This window comes from Centruroides vittatus, unplaced genomic scaffold (genome assembly GCF_030686945.1).
Source record: "Centruroides vittatus isolate TY-2023 unplaced genomic scaffold, ASM3068694v2 contig_393, whole genome shotgun sequence".
NCBI lineage: Eukaryota > Metazoa > Arthropoda > Arachnida > Scorpiones > Buthidae > Centruroides > Centruroides vittatus.
The window spans coordinates 1,956,235-1,975,687 of record NW_027122209.1 but is presented as its reverse complement, the minus strand read 5'-3'; the positions used below and the strand labels follow the sequence as shown (position 1 = coordinate 1,975,687).

Genomic DNA, 19,453 nt, shown 5'->3' with positions numbered 1-19,453 from the left:
CTACAAGTAGAATTGTTTTTAACTAATGAAATTTTCCATAAAATTTGTAATCAATCTCAAATGACTCGAAATGAATTTTGAGAAATTAGCATAATTAAAAAGATAGTTTGTGCGAGGATGCAGGAGTTAAGAAAGATACTAGTTCAGGATATTCTGTCAATCAAAATTTTGTCTTCTTACTCTTTTCAATTTAAAATTATGATGGCGTCTTATCAAATTTCTGAAGTCACTAGAAGTCAGTAATGAGTTCCCACAGGTCGAGTAATAGTTGGAAGCATCTATCAAGCACTCGAAATTTGATCCCGTTGTTTTTATTCCCAGTCTGGGACTTAATGGGAAGATAATGTACGCCAATTTACTGTTTTCGGTGAGCTTTCCATATCAGAGTGTAATTTGACGGATGAATTTTCGCTTTTTATTCAGTGTTTTCTAATTTTAAAAAGACTAATGTCTGGTCGAGAATAAATTGGCAATTATTAGCGTGGTTCTATTTGATTGCAGACGTATATCAAATATCGCACACATCAAGCTTTAACTTTGTCTAACTTGTGTTATGTCCAAAAATTGTTTTAAATATTTCCACTTATACGAAATTATATATCAAACTAAAGATATGAACGCTCTGGGGTTTTTAATGAGTTTTAAATTATTTAGATGAGATGTCATTCATTTGGACATGATATTTAATAATTGATCGCAGTGTGACGTAAACATTTAAAACTTCATGAATAATCGAAAAGTGTGGAAGCTATATTCATGCATGTGTATATATGTATAATATGTTTATATATATATGACAATCGTATGTAAATGCTTCAAAACGTTAATGGAAACAATACAAAAGCGTCAAATAAATTGATTTTATGAGAAATCACAGAAATAAAGAATGAAAACGCACACAAAACTTTCACAGTCAGTATGGACAGTTCTCCCTTATATACATGAAATTATAAGCTGCACAGACAAACTGCACTATCTACTAGACGAGGACATGGAGCAAGGTACAAATGTCCGTCTTGACCATTAAAAAAAACCCCTGAACATAATGAAAAATCACTGATGACTTACATTTTCAATTAACAAAAAAGAAATCCTAAAAGTAGCACAATTGATATTCGGTTGAATACATTTTGCTCCCGTTAAGAAATAAAAAAGTTATGTGGTAGATTATAAAATAAACGTTACTCCTTAAAACATTTCTGTCGTTGTGTTGTTTCTTCATTCATTTAATTGACTTTATTCTATGGTTTCTTCATTAAGTAACCCGCGAATGCTGTACAAATGGTGCAGACATGACATCTTATTCCCTGAGACTCTGCACAACCTTGCACCAATTACATGTATGTGTATGTATATATGCGTGATACATATCACTTGACATGGCCAGCTACCACGTTGTATATAATAAACATAAATTATACATACATATAACAAACAAAACTTGTCTGAACACGATGAAAATAATAGGAAAAGCAATATTTTAAAATAATGAGAGGCAAATCCCATAATTCTGTACAAGAGTCTGACGTCTTCACCTGCAAAAATATTTAACCACTGTTCGAGTCACGCACGTGCGCAGTCATAATCGAAATCACTACGACGTTCGGTCAATCGGCACCAAATTAAAAAATTAATTAATAAAAATTTGAGGACGATCGAAAACGGGTATTTTTACTTTAATCCAGTTTATTAATATGTTTGTAATCGAATTCAGTCAAAAAAGTTTTAATTTCATCATAATTTATTGATGATTTTAATTTTTTAATATTAGAAGGTAATTAGCATAAATTACAAAGTGTCGTGTTTCATCTTCGCTCCCGTTCAAGTTTATTGCTCTAGGCACGCGCCGATGTATGTTTTTAGTTCTACTGGTGATTAGGCTTTTATTTCAACCTCGTCCGTTTTGGTTACTGAAGATGGGGAGACGGGCGTCACGTGATCGCTTACCTCACATTTTACCACAGAAATTACCTTACCTTGAAAGTTTTATTTTTTTTTTCGATTTTAATTATTATTAACTATCTTTTTTTGATGGATTCTCATACTTATATGTGTTATGAAGTTGCAGATATTTTTTTTATTAAGTTTTACAAATTTATGTTTTTTTCTTCGATTTTTATATATAAAATATACGAAAATTCAAATATTTATTAAAATTTATCAGAAATGCTGAACTATAAGTACAGTGTGTTTTACAATACTATTGCGAACAGATATCGTCAATTATTTTATAAACATATTTATAATTTTAATTTTTATAAATTATTTAAATTGATGCAACGCGACGCGCTCAGAATCAATTAATTACTGTCGCGCGTTACTAAAGATGGCGATGGGACTCGATTCAATTACTTCTTCATTTCAGATGTTAATTAAAGAGTGTTATTTTAATATAATATTAAATAGTGTATGTTTATTATAATTAATAAATCTATATAGGAATAATATATATTAATTACTGACTGTATTTAAAAAATAAAAAAACGGATCAAAAATATAATAGAAAAAAAAAATGTTTATACTACACGAAAATGTTTTTTACATCTATTCTATTAGATCTATAATAATCCTAACGATGGTGGACTTCACGCCGATCTCTGAATAAGCAAGAGACCAGATAATTGACATCCAGGCGTTAAGTGTCGCCTGGATGTCAATTATCTCGTCTCTTGCTTACATCTATTCTACTTTCAATACAAGAGTTATATAAATAATAATTAAGATAAACAGTATAAATTGGTAATACAAATAAAATTATATTATATATTATTTATTTATACATTTAAATATTCATTTCTATTATTCGTTTATACATTTTACATTATACAATGCTAAAACTTTATGTACATCTTGTATTGCAAAAATTATAATTAGCGTGTGCAAAAAAGTTAATTTTTTTATTTTCTAGGTTAGGCATACGGGGTTTCTTTCACTGATTTAGCAGACAGGACCTTTTGGATGCAGTATTCAACAAATGAACAACTTTTATTGATATATATATCAATAAATGTCATTCATTTGTTGGATACTTTATCCAAAAGGTCCTGTTTGCAAATCCGTGAAAGCAAGCCCTTATGCCTAACCCAGAAAATAAAAAAAATACAGAAAAATAGATAATATAAAAAATGAATACGTTCATATAGTGTTAACTTTCTAATTGTGTTCTTCCACTCAGGGAAATGTTGTGATGGTGTCATAAAACTTTAAAAAATAATTAAAAAATACCATTGTAAGAAATTAAATTATTTCCGGTCAAATTTCAGTTTATTAGAAGTAATTCACTTTAAAATAACGCGATTATAAACAAAGAAGCGCGCGCGCCACCGCTGCGGCTATTTTTAGTAACAACGACTGGCGGGAAATTTCAAAATTGAAATCCGCGATAACGCGCGCCATAGTGCCGATTCGGCACCAATAATTAATTAAAAATAACGGAACGCTTTAAGCAAAAAATGAATAGCGCATCATAAAATTGAAGAAAAATTAGACAGGTAATAAATTTTTTCAGATTTTTCGGACAATTAGAATTTTTACACGAACATAATTGAGAGGCAAATCCCATAATTCTGTACAAGAGTCTGACGTCTTCACCTGCAAAAATATTTAAACAATGTTTGAGTTACTACTGGTATATAGACTGTAATACTATGACAGTTATGTATCTACAAAAGATCATCGATAATACCAGTAGATTATGAAGGACAGATGCCAACTTTGTTGTATTGAATTTGCTTTCATTCGAATTCGTTCGGAAAATACGATGAAAAATCCTCGTTAAAATCCATTTTTTATCAACCATATTGGTTCTTGCAGGAATGTAAGTTTGAACACAATTTTAAAATTAGTTGCAACGGTGGGTAAAGTTAGTCTGGAGGTTAGTTGCAAATATTAAAAGAGACAAGAGAAAAAATTCTCAACAATCGTTCGATGAATTATTTTTTGTTAAAATAATATTAAGATTTTGAGCTAAATAAAGTTGAATACTGGTCTTAAAAGCTGATGGAGTTTTTAAAATAGAAGACGTGGCGTAGTCTCTGTTTTCGTTCTTGCCGATGTCCTCTACTTAACTTCAGATGTAATCTGAAGAGCCTTGAAGGTTAAGCTCGTGCGTTTCAAGCATTTCAACAATTCCAATTGACACAAATATTTAGAACACCATCCTGATATATCATATTAGCATATAACTTTTAAAGAGCAGTTCCATGTTTTTAACACATTGTCCATCAGATCTTGAGATCCTATTGATTGCCTGCATGATGTAAATTTACAGTATTTGATGGCTTGAGAAGGACTTTGTTCTTGTCAGCTTGGCTCTTTACGGTCTCCTACGGAGACAAGGCACTAGTGGTGTATATTGTAGAAACACTGGACAGTTCACGCTATGCGATTTCTGTGGGACTGAGCAAACAATACACCTTGATACATAATGCCATTGATTTCCATACTGACCACCAAAGAACTATCTATTTGAGATCGGCCGTCGCCTGAAACGTGAATAAATAATCAGAATACTGAATTAAATATACTTAACTTTTGGCTAAATGATAACAAATGAACTTGCCTCGACTGGAAATTTTTATGTGAGCGCTGGGTACACCGGCTTGATTGAGAAGCCGCTCTTCGTCTGACAAAAAACGTTTAGGGGGAGGAGAACTTTCTTCTACTGATTTCCTCGATGTTGTGTCTATTGATTTACTACTCTGATCTATGTTCCTCGGCACCTCTAAATTTAGTGCTTCTTGCTGAGGCATCGTTATATGGGTAGGTGTCGAAGGGATGCTGCAATTGTCTTCTTCACCTGAAATTATCGCAAAGACATTTTACTAAGATATTTTTCCGTTAAAAAGTCATAAAAGTTTGAATGTTCTTACTTAATAATTTTAGGCAAAATGATAATTCTATATGCATAAATACTTATAATTTCTTCGCAAAATATAATCACAGCAAGAATTCCATTAAGGAATGCATAGGTTATAATTAAGAGAATCCGGTTATTATATATCTTAATGTTTCTCTAGTCTAAACAAAACTCTCACGAAAGCTCATATAAATCAAACGAATCATAGTTAATTTTAGAATCCATTGGAAGACAATTCTTTAGAAAGAAAACAAAAAAAATAGTTATCGAAGAGAGCAATCAGAATCAAAGAACCATATAATTAGGAGACGTCTAGAGATTTCTGAATCTTCTAGTCGAGTAGGAGGAGTTTCGGAAGCAATGTCATTCAGATCATAAATCATGGAGAAGTTCAGAGTTCAAATGTAAGTGACACGCGAGGTTAAATACACAAGCAACAGTGATTATGCTACGTTGATTTTACCTGACACAGGTAGCTGTCACGTGAGTAAATTTAATTTTATGACGAGAGGAAGAGGGAATAAAAGGGAGGGATAGCTGTTTCTCTCTCAGTTTGACGTCCAGTGAAAGGTCTGTAAAGTGATTTGTCACAATATCTATCGCTGGAGCAGAAGGCGAGGCAATAATTAAAGTTTCACCAACAAAAGATTCGAGTTATCATTGAAACTAAGCAACTGTCACTTGTCTATGTGATGAATACCCCCGACTGCTTTCAGCTAGACAATCTATTACCTAGCCTCGATGGATAGCTGTTTGTATTCAGTTAAATCTGGAATGGTGACGAGTGATACGGTTACAACTTCGTTCTTAATGGAGCTCTTTTAGATGGTTGGCTGAATCGTTTTCTGACACCGGCTTCACTGATGCGTGCTTAAAAGGCAATGCTAGCCATTTTTGAGACAGCGCATGAACTTAATTAAGACAAATATTAACTATAGATGAAGTTAATTTCTCGCGGTTCTTCAACGTAAGAATAATAAAAAAAGCGACGAATTCGACAATTATTAACATTTATTCTAGAAGTCTTATTACTTCATTAACCAACTGCAAAATAACCGGATGTACAAGATTAACAAAAAATAAAATTAATTTCATTAGTGTTTATCTTTGGAGCTGTTTGCGTTTCTATTGCGAACAATTATTTTATCGAACGGCGGACGTCACCAGTTTAGAGTTTTATCTCGAATAAATCACAATAAAATTATAACCGTAATAATTACGCTTGTTCAATCCATCAAGAATAAATTTGCATTGTCAAAATATTTATTTTTCAGAAATGCCTAAACAACGCAATATTTTGTATAACAGCGATTCATTAAAATTCGTTTATTTGAATGAAAATATGTAAATTTAGATAAGGACAGGTTTCGACTATTCGATTGATAAAAGAATACTTACCAGAAGAGTTAATGCCCTGAGTTGAACTGTGACCGTTGACTTGTCGTGATACCAAACTCAGAGGTGAGAGATGATGAGAATTTCTCGGCATACTAACCATTTCTGGATAAGGGCCATAATTCGACCGCCTACTCTCCCTCCTGTTTCCATCAATGGCTGACTGCAGTTCTTCTGGTGTGCTTAATTTCTCTTTTTCACATTCGTACGGATAAAGATATTTCATGTACCTAAATATACGTAAAGCTTTCTTACGAATATAAATTTGACTTAAATTTTTTAAAACACTAAGAAGTTTGCTAAGGGAGTTTAAACAATTTTATCCGAATAATGTCAAGTGAGTTTTTGTCCACGTCAGAGTCCCCCTCTTATTGAAAGATAAGCTAGGGCAAGTCAGAATATTTTAAAATTCTCCTCGTTTCATCATATACGTACTAAAGCACACTTTTCTAGTTTAATCTGCCTCTGCGTGTGACGTCATTATTAACCTTTCATTAGATCATCGAACGGAGTCAAGCAGTGAACTAATGGGAATACAGATGCCAGGAGGCCAGTTAATGTCTGTCATTATATTTCGATGTAACATTAAGTGGTCACATTGCTCCGTATAAGGGACGAGATAACGACAGTGACAGTTTATTCACTACAGCGTTACATCGTAACACCGCCCAATCATAGAAACTTCGTCCTAATGGTCCTGTTCATGCGATTCTTGTTCTTTTTCAGTCGAGCCATACGTCTAACATTCCTTTCTCACTGTTATTAAAAGTTGATTGAGTTTTTTTCCCTTTATAAGTTCGACTACTTGTTCTGTATACTTTATATAATGGTTTCTTTTCAGTCTTACCTATAATAATATGCGGGTGATAAATATTCTTCAGCGTCTTAGCTAGCCAGACTCGCATACCCTAATGAATACGCATAATTATAATTGTGTATTTATGATCCATTCTTATCATTTTCCCCCGATTCTTATTACTGGTTAGATTATGAAAAGCCTTATTATGTTTTTTAAAGGAAAATAGATAATTATTTACAAAGAATGAGATCTTTTTAAATGAGTTTCAATTATAGGATTCCGCTGCAAGTTCATCACGTTAATATTTTGATTTTTAAATTAACGTTTACCTATTTGGTTCTTAGATCGAAACTAGTCGAAAAAAAGTCAGGTGAATAGAAGAAATATGACCGTTGCCACTAGTAAAATCCACACCTGCACTCCACATCCATCATGATCTAAGTTAGATTACACATTGTTCTATATCGGTAATAGATGGAAGGAAACCTCTCGCAATAAAAAAAACGGCGATTGAAGGGGGAAAAATATTGTAAATATGTACAGTCTTGTCATTATAACCTTCTTTTGTCTCTAACTGAAATCTCAATCGAATATCATTAACAGAAACGCGGTAGACGACACACATATTAACCCAAGTCAACTTGGGATGGACTATTATATATGCCCATGAATTATTTATGGAGTATACCAAGGAGAACAAAGGCGGTGAGGGGCAGTCAGTGAGTCTGTAATTACCGCTCCGACAAACGAAGAACGGATACAAATCATTGTGTTAGTAAAGTCAAGAGTCGCTTCACTGATCTCTACACAGACCATCCAAGCGTTCTTAATCTGACGAACAAACTGTTTTAACTAACAGATCACGTTAACTTCAAATCCGGGTGGAATTCGTGTTACGTCTTCTACACTCGGCGGGGGTTGATCATCAATTAATTTTGTTGTCGACTCCCGTACTTATGTATTGGTTTGATTAGGATCGTTCTTTCGTGTTTACGTTGCCCGAATCGCTTTGACAACGATAACTGATGATTTTATGAGCCTTCTCTGTCAATACCGATAATCGCAAACTGAATTCTAATACCACGTTCATTTTTAATTTTCATTAAAAACAATAGTCCAGCCTACGTCATTGCGATAAACACGAAATATTTTGCTAATTTAAACACAGTTAAACGCCATGCTCGATAACCGACTGACCTAACTTGCGGTGTCGACTCAGTGATGTAAAATACTTAACACGTATCGATCAATCCAGTAACCCACAAAAGCTTCCTTTACTTTTCATATATTTGCCGAAAGAACTTTCTCTACTAAATTACACTGTGTTGAAAGATTTCTCTATAATATATACAGTTTTAAAATATTAGAAAAAATAGTAATAAATGCAAAAAATGGTTCTAGTCGCTGGTATAAAGGGTAGCAAAGATTGTTTTGAATAACACCAACATTTTATTAAATTTTAAAATTACAATATAAATATACTTTAAGTTATAGACTCGTGTTTTGTTGATTTACTGCGAAAAGGATACAACTGCAAAAGAATCTCTATAAAATCAAATATCGATTATGACGCTGGAGATGACTCATTTTAACTGAGCTGTAACAAATCTTTGTATTGCATAATGCAATATATAAATTTATTGTAAACGTACAAATCGTATTGTAATATCTTTTCTATAAAATATTTTTCATATATTTCTTTGCTAACAATAGTAATAATATAACACTTTAAAATTTCCCAAAAACTGATGCAGTATAACTTAAATTTAATTTCTTTAGCTAAAATCAAGGACACTTTTTCAATAGAAACAGCTATAACAGATTTTTACATAGGACTATACTTTTCTAAATTCATTTAAAACTATTCCACTTAAAAATTTGCAAAGCTGATTGACTGGAAAATTTACACTCTACTGGATTAGTCAGTGTTAAAAATCAATGTTATCTCTTGAAATAATTGTTCCAAATCAATTGAAAATTCTTTCATCAATTGATATTTACTTTTCTAAAACTCTCAAAATATCAAAATTTTAAGCGTATTATTTAATTTTACTTTTATTATAAATAAAATATAATAATAGTTGATTTGATAAACAGCGATGAAGACGAAACAATTATCTCTATAGAATATTTATTTTTCTATTTTACTCGTCTTGGATTACAAAGAAATAACATCAAGAACAATAGTCGAATAGTTAAAATTTTCCAACACTATAAAGTAATTTTTTTACTTGTTAATTATAAACATAAAAATCCACACTACATTTATCATTCGAAAAGATTTTTAATGAAGAGTGTTCAACTTCTTTGTTATATTTGCTTAACATATATAAAATATATATATATATAAATTAAGCACAAGAATATGTTTAAAAATATTATAAACAACGAATGGCGGTTAATTAAATTGAAAATAATGGCATATTAAAGCGATAACCATCCTATAAGAATATTAACTTTTCTATAGCCTGAGTTTAATGTTAATACATATCTAATTCTGTTAATTTGAATGTCAATCCGAATTTTTAACTATAAGCTTATCTATGCAAGCTTAATAATTGTAAACGCTTATTAAAAAACTTGATGTTATTACGTTTCTTCCAGACAAAGTATTATCAAAGGCCCCATTTTATTCCATTCTTAGAAATATCTGGCATTTCTTGCAAAGACATCCCCTAGTTTCATCCCCCTCCTTTTCGTTGTCTTTCTTACCTACTTCCCTGGATTTTATTAAGCATAATTATTTTCCTAACCCCGTTGTATGCACGCATCGATTGTCAAAAATACAAGTGTTCGTTTGCAGATCACGCTTCAAGAAAACAGTATAATTTCATTTGGACCAGCATTAATGAATTTGTTCTTGATTTATATTTTAACTGAGTAATCTGCAGTTTAAAAGTATTAATGTTCCTTCGCTTTTTTTCAATTTTGGTAAATATGGAAAGACAGTATGATCCTAGCTTTTGTTGTTAGTCAAATATTCATCTTCCATAATCCAGATTTCCATGAAAGATATTCAAAACAGAAAGGTTTTTCCATATGATATGAAATATTTTTCGAACTTCATATCTTATGCCTGGGTTAAACTATTGTTGATTACGAAATAATTTATAATAAATAATTCGTTTATGATTAGGAGAGTATCGAATTTCGTCAATTTTGGGTCGGTACGAGAGAATCAACAATGTCTCATATGTTTCGTGCTTACGCAGCAACTCATTAAAGTTAATAGTATTAATATTTTATCAGATGATAAGTAACTCATTTAACTAACAAATTATTGTCGAACAAGTGTTATCCAAGTTAGGCAAGAAGAGAACCAATCAAGAGATTTCGACGAGTTATTTAATATTCAGCCAAGTCTCTTAATTGCGATGTTCCTTACCACTCAAAACACCAGAGTTTCCCTATTTGCAATAAATCCAACATTTTTTGTAAAATTCACTTTCGCACATTCAGAACATTAGCTTAATAAATAAATAACACCAAGTATTTATTTTTCTTTACAAAATAAAAATTAAATTTAAAATTATTACAATTTTCAGAGATTCGCTTTGATCTGTTGTTATTAAAAAAAAGAGGAGACAAAAAAAAATGCTTATGGAACACAGAAAATTTTCTGTTTTCAATAAAAATGCACACATTTATTTATTTTAAGCATTTTTTTTTTTCATGTATGTTTGTATTTGTTTCTCAGGTTTTACTGTTTATTTGTAGAAAAATTTGTCTTTTCTTTTTTTATATTCTTACTAACAATAAAACAGTTTATTCGTTCGAGTCGGGGAAGAGAGCGCGAATATTAAACAGCTCTACAGATGTGACTAAAAATGTTTGCTCATCCCTGATCTATCCAAATTTTCCCAGAGCAAAAATACCGGTACACACATAAATCTTCTTGTGATGTTTAAGAGCCTGACCGATAAACCATTATATTTCATTAGTAACGTTCTAGGGAATAATTCTATAAAATATCAAAACGCATCGGAAATAGTTATAGAAGCGATCGTACATAAAAACAAATCTTAACGATCATCATATAAACGTCAATGCACAAGTGTCAAAACGTAAGAGGGTACAGAAACGTCGGTAAAATATTGACTTGGCACAAGAAAAATACGACGGGATGCTCCGTGTACATTGTGACTATAAACTTCTTGAACTTAATATCTACAGAAAAAGTGTTATGCTTGTATCAAATATGATTAATGATGTTAATTGTATCACTTCTGAAATAACTATTGAGAGAAAATTTATTTGTTAGAACGGTATTCAGAAAATTTGAAGTGTTTTTTTCATGTTTTCAAAGTAAATTTGTATAGTATTTGGTAATGCATTTTTCAAACTTTTGATATAAACAGCAAGAGAGAAGCTGATGAGAAATACAAGAAAATACAAGATGGCACTTTATTCCAGATAAACGCAGTCAATTTATTAATAGCTGCTGTCTGGATTCAATCATGTACTAACACACTTTAATATAAAAAAGTGTAAATGTCTTCATGTTTAATAAGATGCATTTTGTATTTATAAGAAGCTGCTGTTAGAAGCGATAAATATTTTATCCATTTGTATAAACCAACTAACACTATAATACGAGAGATTTATTCTATACGATATAATACAGGTCTTTTATACTAATTTCTATCGATTATTATTGCAATGCACGCGTGTTTACTATGTACAGTACTCACATACATATTATGTATAAAATAATGCAATTATTTCTGCATTTAATTTTGATTACATTATATCAAACAATTCTTTAATGCGAAATCCTTGGAATTAAAAATAAACTTTTAACAAAATTGCATATTTATTCTCGATTCATACGTCAGATTTTTATGAATTATTTTGATCTGTTATATTAAATTAATTTTTGTTTTGAAATTATAATATTTGAGAAGTTAATTGAAAATAATTGAAGAAGGAAATACTTGAGAAATTTTTAAAAAATTAATGCATTTTGAAAGTAATACAGAAAACATAAATTATAAACTTACGATATCTTATTATCGTGCATTATATTTAAATAAAAATAATTAGATTAAAACAATGCAATATTATTTGTCACCGTCACTCCAAAGAGTCACTTAAAAATTCGTATTAGCTTTAAGGGATTTTTCTTTCCTATTATCTTCCTTGGCACCAGACTTTCTGAAAATTGCCCCACATACAATTAGTAAGTACGAAAATACGTGAGCAAACAACCGGCCCACTGGCCCATCAAACAAAGTAACAGTCCAGGTTTATCTGTAAAGTAAAAACGCTAGCGATAACCACTTTAAAAAGTCGTAAAAGCAGAATTTCTTTATAATTTTAATTTTTCATAATTATCGCTTCCATCTTATTTTGATAATATCATGCAAATCATTTTTTTTATCGCTTAATCCGTGTAATACGATTACTATTCTATCTTGATTTTTAAAATTTAACAGCCACTAATTAACCTTTGGCTAAACGCTAAATACATTGGCATTTTTACCATAAATATAGCGGCGAATTCTAGTTTATTTTCTTAATAAATATAATATGTAACAATATATTCAAGTTATAATTATTTTGTTATTTTTATGTTTTATTTGTTTAAATATTTAAGTAATTATTAGAAATAAAATTGCATATAATTCCGTCGAAATCTTTTTTCATAAACATTTTTATTTATTATTATTTTTTCAAAATGTTACGCTCCTGATGATTGCATATGTTAAGAAATCTGAACAATTAACGATTCGTTTAGCTTTCTCTCGTTGTGAAACAAATGAGAGTAGTCTAAACACTTACATAATTCTATAAATTTTGATTTATTATAAAATCATTTGCAAGCTATCAATCTCAATTATGGTTTTTTCTCCTGAAATTTCTGTCACTTTTACTTAAAGCACCATCAAAAGCTTTTGGTGGAAAAACTAAAAATTATGCTTCACTCGTGAAACCATATAATAAAACGTTACTGGAAACAGAAGGATTATAAAGTACTGTAAATGTAAAATTTTCACTTTTAAAAATTTAAAAGTTGTTTCTAAAGATCCAAAAAGAATATATCAAACCTTTATAAATAAGAGGGGAGAACAATAAATAATATATAAGAAATCTGTAATTGTTTTGATAATAGAGATAATATGCACAGTAAATGCTATTGAACCTTTCACGAGTTACTACAAAAATTCAATTATATCAAAGTATAAATAAAAGATATAAATTAATAACGAATTGTAGATTTATCAACGGATCTCTGTCGGTGAAAGCAACTGTATTAAATGAACATAATCATCAAATCGTTATCATTACGTACAGATATACTAGATAATGGAATGCTCACAAATATCACTTATATGTTCATCAAATAGCACAGTTTCCATAGATAATTAATGTTTTCGTGGAATTTTCTCAAGAAGTTTATGGGTTTTTCATTAAATTTGTACTTATTGATTATTGATATCGAAATTGTATATAGACGTATTCAATTAATATGAATATGTCTGTAATTCTTATTCAACTATATTATGAATATCTGTACTTTTACAAATAAAAATTCTTTAGTCGTTACATTTAAAATAAAGTGGAAATGATTTATTTACAAATTTTTGTTTCTCGCTCACATCGAATTACAATTGGAATTGACCATACATTTTTTAAAGAACTTATTTTTCCTTAATTTTATCAATCTTTGTGACAGAATTCAATTTTAAAAATCTATAGCATAAAGAAATTATCATATAACAGATTTAGATAAATAAAATTTTATTTATATCTTTGAGTCATTTAGTCTTGGTTAGTGTCAAATGTAAAGGGTGGGTGTCCCACTTAAAATGATGGCTGAGATGATGAAACAGTAATGTAGGCTAAATTTTATAGAGGATGTTTAAAGGGAAAGTGTTGATGCCAAACTTGAACTACACGCAAACTAAAATAAAGCATTGAAGCTATGGACATCATATTTTACGCAAGGTCAGTTTGAACAGAATTACGAGTAATTTACACAAAGATGCACAGATGCCTAAGAAAACATCACTTTCAGCATCTTCTATATGTTTAAAACATTTTAAAATAAAGTTTATAACGGGTGTCCTGTGTCTAAATTCATTTATATCGTTTCCAATGAGTGAGGGCGATTTTACGTGGCATACCCTGTCCTTTATTTTTCATGCTCAAGTAAATAAATAATTGTATAAGCTGAACCTTGATATATTAAATTATATAAATTTTATATTTTCCATTGAAATGAGTTTCGAATAGGATACTTTAAAAGATGTGGACCTTCCTCAACTGAAAATTACTCAACTGACAGCTTCTAATTGTTAAAAATATTATTTTATTTTATAATTTTATTAGGAAAATTTTAATGTAATTTCATTTCGTTTCGTTATGATTTAATAGTCGATATTTTTGTGCACGTTGTTATAAATTACATAAAGAATTTAAAAATGACTTTAATTTAATAATGATAAATGTTGTATATAAAATAATGTTCACGGGTTATAAAACTATTGCAACACAAATATATAGTTAAAAACTTATAATCGAGTTAATTTCTTCAATACAAGTCTCTCCAGTATGAAGAGAATTGTGAAGAAGAAATTCGTTCCTATTCACTCGAAGTAGAAGAGTCCACTTCACTACGAAAATCTTTATTGGCTACTTCCAGACACTAGAAGTGAACATCGACTAACTTCCGACTCTTTGAGACAAATCTTTTTGGAACGGACTGTACTGTTCTATATGTCTTGATTCAGAAAAATTTCCATATTATCGTAAAAGCATCGTTTCCAATACATTGATGAAATTAGGAAGTAAAATATAAGCTATTTCAATAAACTAGCTGGCTATTTGAGAAAATCAATATGTAAATGAATATAAAAATAGATGTCATTTCAACACATTGTCAGAAGCAACACGGGAAATCAAATGTGTGTTTTCTAGGCGAAAACCCTTTCAAAACGAGCAATAAGTTATATTAAAAATAACAAACATATAACATTATCATTAAAATTCTTAACAGACAAAGAATTTAAATAGATTGTATTGCTATTTTCGTCATTCATCAATATATCTATTCTACAATTAAAAATTTTAAACAGATCAAATACTGTAATAGGCTAATAATATAGTTTACAATCCAAGAGCAGTTCATTAAATATCGAAATGAAAATTCACAAATTTTACACAAGTCGAATGAAGAATTATCGTTTAAATGTTATTGAAAATTAATACACCAGAGAAAATAATTTTTATAAAATTACAAAATTAAAACTAAATCTACACAGAAATATAAATTCAAATTTTTGACTTAACCGATGGATTATACGTTATTGCAGTCTTTAATTATGAGTTGTGAGTTCGTGTTGAATCTACAATTAAATCAAAATAAAAGAGTTTGTTAAATTAATAAATACATTTATAAATATCAATAGTTTACTCTCAAAATCAAATTACAAAATACGAAATTAGTCAGTCGCAAACGTGAAATATCACATTTCTCCATTGATCAGAATAAAATAATTCAAATTGACAACCAGTTAATTAAAACCAAAATTTAAAAATTAAATCTTAATTTTCTGAAAGTCGGTCGAGTCGCCACTTTTCGTAAAACTAATCAATCCTTATTAAAGATTTTGAAAAATTGATGGCTACAGAAAAACATTTACTTAGAAAATATTAATAACAATAATAATAATTGATGGCTCAGAATATGTTTTGGTCAACAAGAATAGTAGCATTAGAAACAGAATAATTGCATATTTTTAAAACCTAAATTAAATAATATATGCAATTCAAATGATCAGTTAAATATTTTTAATCGATATATATAACCTATATATAATATATCATATTATACATATAACATTCAGCATATTTATACAGGTGTTTTATATGTTTTAGAAAGTAGTTTTCTCATAATTTAAATATTTTCTCTGCGTATCGATTATCATTTCGATCAAAATTTCCAAACAGCATATAAAAAGCAACGTAGCTAATATTTAATAGCTACGTGGTAATGTTTGATAACTTTTACCTTTAAATTTTTTTATTTATTTGTCTATTTTTTCTTTTAAATTGTTCATAGTATGGAAAAAGTCCAAAAATTTGAATATTGAACTAATAAATGACGGAAATTAATTTTATTTCAAAATAAACACATCCTCCCAAAAAGCATTTCCTTCTCTTTCCAATAGTGAATATTGTATTGGATTTATTTGTTTACTGTTTGCTGTCAGCTTGTAAAATATTCTGTACTCGACTTTAGTTTATGGTTGAGTTTGACTCGCAATGAGCTATTTCATTTATTTACAAGTGTTAAGTGAGATTACTGTCCCAACAAAACGAATTACGAGTATACACTCCATAAAACCAGAAACATCGAATAACAAAATAAAAAACACAATAAAAAAATTTATTAAATTAAAAATTATGAGATGCAAGAATATAAATGTTCATATACAGATAAGGATAAGATACATTTCTTTTTCTAATAATGAAACTTCAGCTGTCGTTAAGGGAATATATTAATAATAGTCAATAGAGGATCGGACAAATTGCGAATAGATTAATAATATAAAAAAAAAAAACTTGATGACATCTTGAAACTCTGAAGTCCTGAGGGACTCTAGATCTTTAGATATTTTGTAAGTAGGAATAGAAACAAGAACTATAAACGTAAGCATCAGATCATTTTCAGAGTCAAGGAGTAACGGTACTGTTATTGTGGAAAATATTTGATAGAAGATAAATATTGTATTGTACTGTACAAGCTAAATAAACTGACCTGCGATTATTCCCCATCTATAAAATAATAAATAAATAATTAAATTTGCTGTTGTAATTACAAAACAAGAAATTTAAAAGAAGCAAGAAATAAAAAATTTATATTACAGCATCTGTGTTTTTTGTGAACTTAGTAAAACATATAAATTTTAAAATCTGTCACTGCTACTCCGGAATATATAATAGAAACACACTTATGGACAGCATTAAAAATTTCTATGACAAAATTTGAAATGCTTTCATTCATCTCATTAATATGTAATTATAATACATTCTAGTATTGAAGTATAAGAGTAATTATAAATACATCTTAGAAGAATATATTATTACTTTCAATAGTTAAGTACGAGTAAATATAATTTTAAATATTTTCCGTAATTTTCAATTCGCAATTTAATATTTAAATAATAAGATACAAATTTTCAGTAGTTACTATCGATAAATATAACTTTTTGAGTTGCATTGTTTTAAAATTTTAACAACAAAATCATTCTTTGTAATTATAAACGCTGTGAGAATTATTTATATATGAGATAGCCTACAATATTATAATTTGTTTTTAAATTTCTTCATTTAAGAACTTGCCAATTCCTGGTATAAGAGTTTATTAGACGTAATGTCATTTATTGAGCGCTGAATTATTAAATAAAAAATAGGTTACGTGTCGTTTGAGTTCTGAGTTCCTAAACAAAAAAAAGGGGGGGGTAAATGAACACAAGAAACAAATAAGTTTCAGAAAATATGGCAACAATCCAAATATAATATTGCTGACTCGTCTTTAAATAGTAAAATTCCTGTTTATACAATAGTTGATGAAGTGCTTGAATATCAATATTTACTTATGGAAAATCAAAATATAAAAATCATCTAACATAGATGTTGAAATATATTAAAATCCAATAATCAGTACGAGTTGTACGCATGGAAGAAATCATAAAGCTGAAAAATGCATCTTTCACTAAAATGTACTCTGTACTGTATATTTTACTGAAAAGTCAAATATTTAAAATAATATATTCTATTAAAACATTTTTAATGTTGATATGCAAAATTTTATTTAATCGTATTGTGAAAAACCACAGTATCGATATACGATGGACTAGATACGGCCAACTTGGCTATCGCGGTCCACCGTTTGAGGATTGCTAACAATATGACCTGTTAAACGCGAAAAACATTTGTAATTTCTATGGAAATAAAATTCCATATTTTTTACTATGAAATTTTTAACTATCGCTGTGGATTGTTAGTGCTGTACTGTATGAGATAAAGTGTGATCGTCTTTGTTTCTAATTGCCACACAGTTAAAAGAAAATGCGCATATACTGAACGAGTAACGCAATGAAATGGAACGTTCTCTTCGCTCGTATCTAGAATTGTTATTTTAGCAATTGCTTTGTTTCGTCCTAAACAATTTCAGTTATGTGTAAAATGAGTGTACCAAAAAGAAACGAAATTTATGATTTCTAAGATGAATGAAAGTAAAATTCGTTTTTGTTATAGTGAATAATAAATGCTGCTGTTTAAATTTAGTATCTTTACCAAAAAGAAGTAACCTAGAAAGTCAATTATCGTGAAATAAATACAGTATCACTATGTTTAGTAGCATCATTTTATAAGACTAGATTAATAAACTTTATATAAAAGGAAAAAAAATGTGATGGTAGATTATCGGTGCTCTTGACTCATGAAAGTCTCTCAACTAACTGTAAGATTAAGATGGCCAAGCCTGCTATACATTAATACCTTTTTAATATTTACATAGTGCCTTTCAAGATCGCACAGTTTCTGTTGAAAAAGTTTTAGCGCAGTTAATACTTTTATATAAAAAACAAATATGAAAGTATCAGATTAATTACATAAATTCATATTTTGATATTAAAAATTTTATCTTATTCTGTAAATCCTTATTGGTTTCCATTGGATTTATAAGTTAAATGTTCATTTAAAAAAAAAAACTAGTCCTCAATAAGAAATAATTTTCTCAAAAATAAAATTAATTTATATATCGTTTTCGTGTGTATACTTGTGAAGCTCTACTTCAATTTAATTCAACTCAAACTCGATTACAAATATTTGTTTTATACAGAACAGGTCATATATTTGATACGTACAAGAAATAGCAAAAATAAGTATTTTAACATCCGTTTAAGTGCCTCAAAATTCGAACAACACACTACATATTATTGATATTATAATAATTTCTTTTATTATAAACACAATTATTTTTATGAGATAAAGTATAAAAAATTGCAAAACAGCATTGGGTATTGTTTCAAATACCCGTTGCTATATTTAAAATATTTGTAATTTTTCTTCTACGTAATTAACAGTCGTAACGTATGAAATTCTTATATGAATTTGACTGCATCACGATTTATATCATAGGTAATGAAGGAACATATTTAAATTCGGATAATTTAAAGTTGTTTATGAAACTTTTCGAACACGTCTTTCATAATTGTTTGGTAATCATACTCAGACCGATAATATAAGCTATAACTTGCTGGTCTTCTCTTGAATAAACCTAACAAATCGTATTTGATAAACTCCATAGATTGCATTTGGTAGCTCAATTGAAATTAATGCAATCCAAGTTCCGATACCGTATTAAATTAATATTTACAAAGATTTAATCC

The 19,453-nt window shown here is 29.2% G+C and overlaps 1 protein-coding gene across 1 annotated transcript in view; it reads right to left on the bottom strand.

The window, feature by feature from the left end:
• Positions 1-846: 846 nt before the first annotated feature.
• The window catches only part of LOC136976085 (AT-rich interactive domain-containing protein 3A-like), a 96,961-nt gene continuing 78,354 nt past the window's right edge, over positions 847-19,453 (bottom strand). Inside the window, 4 exon segments of the mRNA XM_067271291.1 lie at positions 847-1,535; positions 3,592-4,484; positions 4,562-4,798; positions 6,257-6,483. Of these exon segments, the coding sequence (XP_067127392.1) occupies positions 4,375-4,484; positions 4,562-4,798; positions 6,257-6,483 (574 nt within the window). The 3' untranslated portion in view covers positions 847-1,535; positions 3,592-4,374.